Source organism: Ipomoea triloba, chromosome 3, assembly GCF_003576645.1.
Source record: "Ipomoea triloba cultivar NCNSP0323 chromosome 3, ASM357664v1".
Lineage (NCBI taxonomy): Eukaryota > Viridiplantae > Streptophyta > Magnoliopsida > Solanales > Convolvulaceae > Ipomoea > Ipomoea triloba.
The window spans coordinates 30,351,803-30,358,439 of record NC_044918.1 but is presented as its reverse complement, the minus strand read 5'-3'; the positions used below and the strand labels follow the sequence as shown (position 1 = coordinate 30,358,439).

The following is a 6,637-nucleotide window of genomic DNA, read 5'->3' as shown; positions in this document are numbered from 1 at the left end:
AATAAGCTAGTAGCTTAAAATAAGAACTTATTTTGAAACGCTACTTGGGGTAGCTTTTCAAAAATAAGCTAGTAGCTTTTTAACTTTTTTTTCATCTTTATCCTTATTATTTTAAATAAATGACATCCTTTACCCCTCTCAATTAAAAACCCTTTTGACATTTTCTTTTCTTTATGTTTGGTTGTAATTTTAGTTTGACATTTGTGTTTGAACATTGATTTTTGTATGAACTAATCTTATGAATTATAAACATTTTTTTTTTACTTTATATATTTTCAAATATATGTTCTTACTTTATATTTTATTTAAATATATTGATTTCATTATTTTATATTTTAATATATAAACAAACCTATTTAAATTTAAAATTATTTAAATTGTATTAAGATATCCTTTTTAGTCTTTTTACATTTATCAGCTTATCAAAAAGCTAATTTTACTAAACACTTTTAAGCATAACAGCTAGCTTAACAGTTCTTCAGATTTTAGCTTCGAGCTTATAGCTTTTCAGTTTCAGTTACTTTTGAACTTTCAGCTACCTTTTCAGCTAGGTTTGCCAAACATAGCCTAAGACTAGACTAAATATGCGTAATACATGTATCATTTTTAGAAGGTTCATTTTTTGTATTGAATGTTCATTATTTGATATTATTAGTAGTATACCAAATAATGAATATTCATCAATATACGAAAAAGTAGCTTTTATTATATTAAAAATAAATATTTACCACTGGTCTACATTGCAGTGCGAATCATGGTTTATACTTTATAAATATAATTTGCCCTGTTTGGCTGTTTCTAGTGTAACTAGGCAAGATGTGTTAGCAAATCAAACCTTTTTTAATAGCTTTATTTCCCCCTAAATATTAAAGCCCTAACATATAAATCTCCTTTACTAGCTTTGATTCATAAATAGGCTCTAGGAGATTTGGCAATAAAATCATCATGCATATTCATATGCAAATATTATACAAGAAAGTGGAGATAGATATGTGGTGGCACTCAGAGAGTCAGAGCTACTTCTTTATTTCATCCTCAAAACTACGGAGGAAGGTAACAACGTAACTCCAAACTTAGATCATAATAACTAGATTTGTAGATCCCTCCTAGAATCTCTCTCAAAACTTGTACAATAACTCCTGGAAGAGCGGCATATGATCAGCATCCAAGCACACAGCCAGTGTCAAGCTCCGGTCTTTGTTTGGGCTAGGCAATATGTACACTGTGCCCTCATACAAAATGAGGGCAGGCCCCATGTGGACAGGTGTCCCCCACCCGAAATCCGAGTTGTGGACCGGCAGCCTAGTCCAGCTGTTGATGTTAAGGTTGGGACTGGCAAAGTAGTTCGAGCCCCGGACGAGTTTCGACAGGTCCAGCTGGCATTCGAGGTAGTCAAGGGCAGACCTTAAGTACTCGTCGTCCATTCTCACGAGAGCGCCGTGGATTCTCTTGGCAGACCTGGCTAGCGGCTCGGTTTGGAGCTCGCCTGACTCAGCGACTGGGGTGGTAGTGAAGATCACATTGCCTAGGAACCCCGGGGGCAGGGGCGGGCACAGCCTGGACCGGCCATCGGTCGCAATATATAGTTTGGTGGTTTGATCATCAGAAAGCCCCCGGGCTTTGCACACGCAACGCCATATGTGTGCTGCAAGGATCTCGTAGGTGCTCCCCTCGTGGCCCGACTTGGTTTTGAGAAGGGCGAGCTGTTGAGGGGTGATTTTAAGCATGGCTGTGGTGGAATTATTAGCCCCCTGCAGCTTGGATAGTAGAGTGGGAGGGGGATCATACTCGATGTGTTTAAATGCGGGGCGAGGAGGGTCTCCAGCCCGGAGAATGGTCCGATCAATGAAAGGTGGGATAGCGACGGAGAGGCCTCGAGCTAGGTCTGCCCATGTATTGATGAAGTGAAGGGCCGAGAGACCATCTGCTAGAGTGTGGAAAATCCCGGTTCCAAGAGACACTCCACCACACTTGAAACGTGTAACCTAATCAGGACAAACCAAGCAAATTCAAATGCACCAAACATCAGTAACAAGTGGGGGAAAAGCTGGAAGAAAGATGCATTATGCATACATCTGTATAATAATACTCAGAATAGAAAGTAGGCAGGCTTTTGAAAAGTTCAAATGACAAAACACAAGGGTGTTTGGTAAAAGGCTGATCAGTCATTTTAATGTTTTGATAAGTTCAATCAATCAAAAAAAGTATTTACGGAGTAGTTAATTAGCTTTTTGGAACAATGCAATGCTCCAAAATGCTAAAATTTCAAACGTTGATTTGAGCCGCGTTTTCGATAAATGTTTCGAGGAAAAGATCGAATTAAGAAGTATTTTTTCCAAAAACACTCATAATAATTTAACAAAAAAAAGAAAAAAAAGAGGTTGTGCAAAGGGGTTCAAAAGTCCTCTTTGCCAGTCTCGTTACTCTCATTGTCTCTTCAGGGTGGCAATCGGGTGCTTGAGCCCGTCAACTGGGCTCATAAGCCAATTACCTAGTACTATAAAGGTAAAACGACGGGCTTAGGAAGCCCGCGAGGAATTATATATAGCAACGGGCTTAGGAAGTTTGTGACATGTAATTAGCAATGGGCTTCATAAGCCCGTGACATTTTTTATTATTAAAAATCATTATTATTATTATTATTAATGTCATGTTAAAATAGCACTATATTCATACAATTAAATGTCATTTTTCATGTAATTTGTTATTAACTAAAAGCTAACTACAACCAACTAATACTATTAACTGGTCAAATAAACTAATCGCTATCAGCTAAGTCAATCAGCTATCAACTAACCACGGTTTGCAAATAGCCTAGGTCATGGACCACAAGAGTGAAAATAGCAAAGGTGCAAAGCTACACAACCAACAACACCTAGAGCATGGACCACAAGAGTGAAAATAGCAAAGATGCAAAGCTACCCAACCACATATTGGGCTAGTGGCCAAACAGTTGACAAAAGTGTAATTGTGAAATGTGGAACTATTAAAATGCACACCCCTTGCAGATTAAAATATTTACTACTCCGTATTTATGCTTTGAATGCACAGCACTTAGCTTGCAGATCTGGAAAAGCAGGCAGGCTATTAATTTTATCTTTGGGACCTCGAAGCTCAAATTGGGTTGTGGGGCTTGGTGCAATTATGAAGTGAAGTGACAATTTAGTTAATGTGACAAAGAAAGTCAAATCAAGGAAGAAAAGTTCAATTTTTATTCTTATTTTTTGTTTTAGGAATTGGACCAAGTGTAGGGTTGCTATTAAATTTCCAGCCCAGAAGAAATTAGTGAAGGTAAAATCAAAATGGGCAAATGGACCACAGTCTATCTTTACACTGTAGATTATGTTCTAAAAATAACTTTCAGATTCTGTACTTTTATACTTGACACATTTTGTATCTGTAGTTGTGAGTTTCTATACTTGTAACTATCATATTATATATCAGTAATTATTAAGTTATTTGTTTACCTGTGCAAAAACCGTTAATTATAAGGGAAAATATTAACTAAAGGAACAGAATTTTTGTATCAAGATTCACAATGCAATATGAATCCGTGTCCATTGCATAACAATTGATCAAAATCCTTATCAATTCCATAACCTTTCTTATCCTCTGACACCACCAAACTCTCAATTTCACTGAAAAATAGGCAAAATTGTCTACCTTTTACTTTTCTGTCTTCTTCATTTTAACCTTATCTCAAGTACTAGTAATCCAAATTATATTTCTGTCTTTTAAAATTGAAAGTCAGTCAAACCGGAATTTCTTTGAATAAAATCTTTACTCCATTCCCCACTTGAACACAAAACTAATTACAATAACAGACCTGCAAAGTAGTGACCATTCAATTCAATTAAGCTTGGAATTGAAGCTCCAAATCACAACTACAAGAACATCTAAACTACCAAACATTCTTGCTTAAAATGTACAGTGTATCTGCCTATGGTCCAACCAAGATTTCAAGACAAGAGTTACAAAGAAATCTCTCTAAACACACTGTCCTATAACTCATTCATAGTTTCTCTTAACACCTTGAACCTGACTAAAAAGATCAGACAGAAGGGGAAATAACAGTATATTGAATTGGATTAAATTAAAAGCTAAAAGTGGGAAGAAAGAGTATCTCTCTTCCAACCAAAAAGGGTAACCCTAGCCAAAATGATCTATACAAACTTATAACCACAAGAAATGCGTTTGGATCCTAACGTTCTTGGTTTGAAGTTTTAAACTAGTTAGCTATGGGCAATCTAGATTGGTTTACCTCTTGTGGTCCTTTGTTGGCTAGCTCTTGGTTTGAGTTGATCTGGGCAACTTATACTGATTTATCTCTTGTGGTCCTTTGTTAGCTAGAATCACAAGACCACGTTCTTAGTTTGAACTGGTCAGCTATAGACAATCTAGACTGGTTTATCTCTTGTGGTCCTTTGCCGGCTAGCTCTTGGTTTGAGTCGGTCAGCTATGGGTAACCAGGCTAGTTTATCTATTGTGGTCCTTTGCAGGCTAGCTCATGGTTTGAATCGGTCAGTTATGGACAACTTAGACTGATTTACCTTTGTCAAAGAGGATCACAAGACAGGACTTATCCGTCACACAACTTAGATAGTGACTGCGGTTTCTCTTTTATCACCCAAAATAATTCAAGACAAAACTGAAGTCCTTTGGAACACTTAAGCCATTCATAGTTTTAAGAATACTATTGAACACCAAAGCATACAGGAAACAAAATATTAGTGGATTCAAGGTGGATTAATACCTGAAAAAAGGCTAGTGGGAAGGAAGAAATATCCCCAGAAGTGTGAACAGAGGGGAGGAGCTTCCTGAGCTCCAAACTAGGAGTAAAGTCCCCAAAATCATCAATTATTGCGTCACTCTCGGCCTCCACGAACAAAGCCCCTTCTCCATTACACTCAATCTCAAGCCTCCCATCTCCATCTCTACCCATCCTGCCCGCCATTGGATAGAACGAAACCAGAACTCTGCTCAGGGACTCCTTCATCGCCTTGGGATCAAAGAAATTTGAAGACCCATTGGGCCTGTAAAAGTAAACCGTCAACAAATGGACCCTCCCCACTATCAAATCCACATTTGAGCTCCACAGCTTCTTGCTCGGTGTAGGCTTGGCTGGCTTCACCATTGTGCTTTCCTTTATGCTTATCCTCAGCTTCTCACTTGCCATATTTATGAACCTTGGGTTAAAACAGCAAAGAAAATATGGGAATTCTTGCAAGGTCTACAAAAACTAGATAGGCGTGGGAAAGAAATTAAAGAAGGGAACCTCTCAATTTGATTTCATTACTTGGGGATAAAGCTCTGAATACGGTATACATGTGGGAGGTAGATGAACGTACATATTTATAGGATAATTCATTTCCGGAAGATCTAATAAACAACATTAGTGCCAAAGAACTTGTGATCTAGTGGCACTCGCTGTCCCGATTTATACTCCCACATGGATGATGTGAGTGCTTTCGAACCTCAGTGGGGCAACTGTTGACTCTTTGTGCTTCATTAGGTTGAGAAAGTAGTTATGAACAGATATTACATTGAAACAGAGTCAGTAGTACTCAAAAAAATAATGATAATAAACAACATTAGTTATTCAAATCAAACTAATAAATATTAAAAGAAGTGTTTGGTTCGCATGTGGAAATTGGAAAGAGAATCGAACACTTGATAATGATATATCGATTTTGGTGAAAATATTTTACATATTTGGTAGTAGGGTAGAATTGGAATGATTATTAATATTGATGTTTGGTTATTATGATCCTTTAATGGGAATAAACATTTTTAAAATAGGTTATTATGATCCTTTAATGGGAATAAACATTTTTAAAATACAAAAAAAAAAAAATCTAATGGGAATAAACATTTTTAAAATACAAAAAAAAAAAAATCGAAATTGGAAAGAGAATCGAACACTTGATAATGATATATCGATTTTGGTGAAAACATTTTACATATTTGGTAGTAGGGTAGAATTGGAATGATTATTAATATTGATGTTTGGTTATTATGATCCTTTAATGGGAATAAACATTTTTAAAATACAAAAAAAAAAAAATCAAAACAATTGACCATAATATAATGACATCTAAACACCAATATGAACTAAAAAAATCAAAACAAAAATCTAAAAGCACTAATCTAAACTTAAAAATCATTTTACCAATAAGATGGAATGATACTTTTTAAAATTAGGGAGTCGGGTTTTTAATTGAAGATATAATCAAATCTTATAGTTGTGTTTTAAAAAGTTGTCAAACCAAATACTAACTATCATCTTAATTCTCATTTCTAGTGTGTAAACCCATGAATCAAATGCACGTAAGTTTTATTTGGTGTGCACGAATAATAATTGTGGTTTCATTTGTCACAAATAAAAAAGAAGAAAAAAAAGAGGAGAACTTTGTTCTACACTCCCTTGTTATTTTTTATTTTCTATTTTAATAATAACTGAAGATAAAGATCACATCACCCACAGTTTTCGTGTTGTCCCTTTTATTAGAATAGGAATAAAATTTCTATGGTTCCAAAAAGTAAAATATCAATTATTATAAATAAAAAAAGAATAGTAACAAGTTTATGTCAAATATATATTGTCATCATCGTTGTTTTCTATAAGGAATTATGGTTG

General features: G+C 35.6%; 1 protein-coding gene across 1 annotated transcript; it reads right to left on the bottom strand.

The window, feature by feature from the left end:
* Positions 1 to 824: 824 nt before the first annotated feature.
* Positions 825 to 5,332, bottom strand: LOC116012669 (shikimate O-hydroxycinnamoyltransferase-like). Its single transcript, XM_031252301.1, has 2 exons — positions 4,754 to 5,332; positions 825 to 1,985 (listed from the first exon to the last, which is right to left on the bottom strand). The coding sequence occupies exons 1-2, from the start codon at positions 5,174 to 5,176 to the stop codon at positions 1,119 to 1,121; spliced, it is 1,290 nt and encodes a 429-aa protein (XP_031108161.1). The 5' UTR covers positions 5,177 to 5,332; the 3' UTR covers positions 825 to 1,118.
* Between the last annotated feature and the right edge of the window lie 1,305 nt (positions 5,333 to 6,637).

Coding starts and splice junctions, on each gene's coding strand:
- LOC116012669 (XM_031252301.1), bottom strand. CDS start 5,176: ATGGCAAGTGAGAAGCTGAGGATAAGCATAAAGGAAAGCACAATGGTG. Junction 1,986..4,753: donor TCCCACTAGCCTTTTTTCAG/GTATTAATCCAC, acceptor TGTCCTGATTAG/GTTACACGTTTCAAGTGTGG.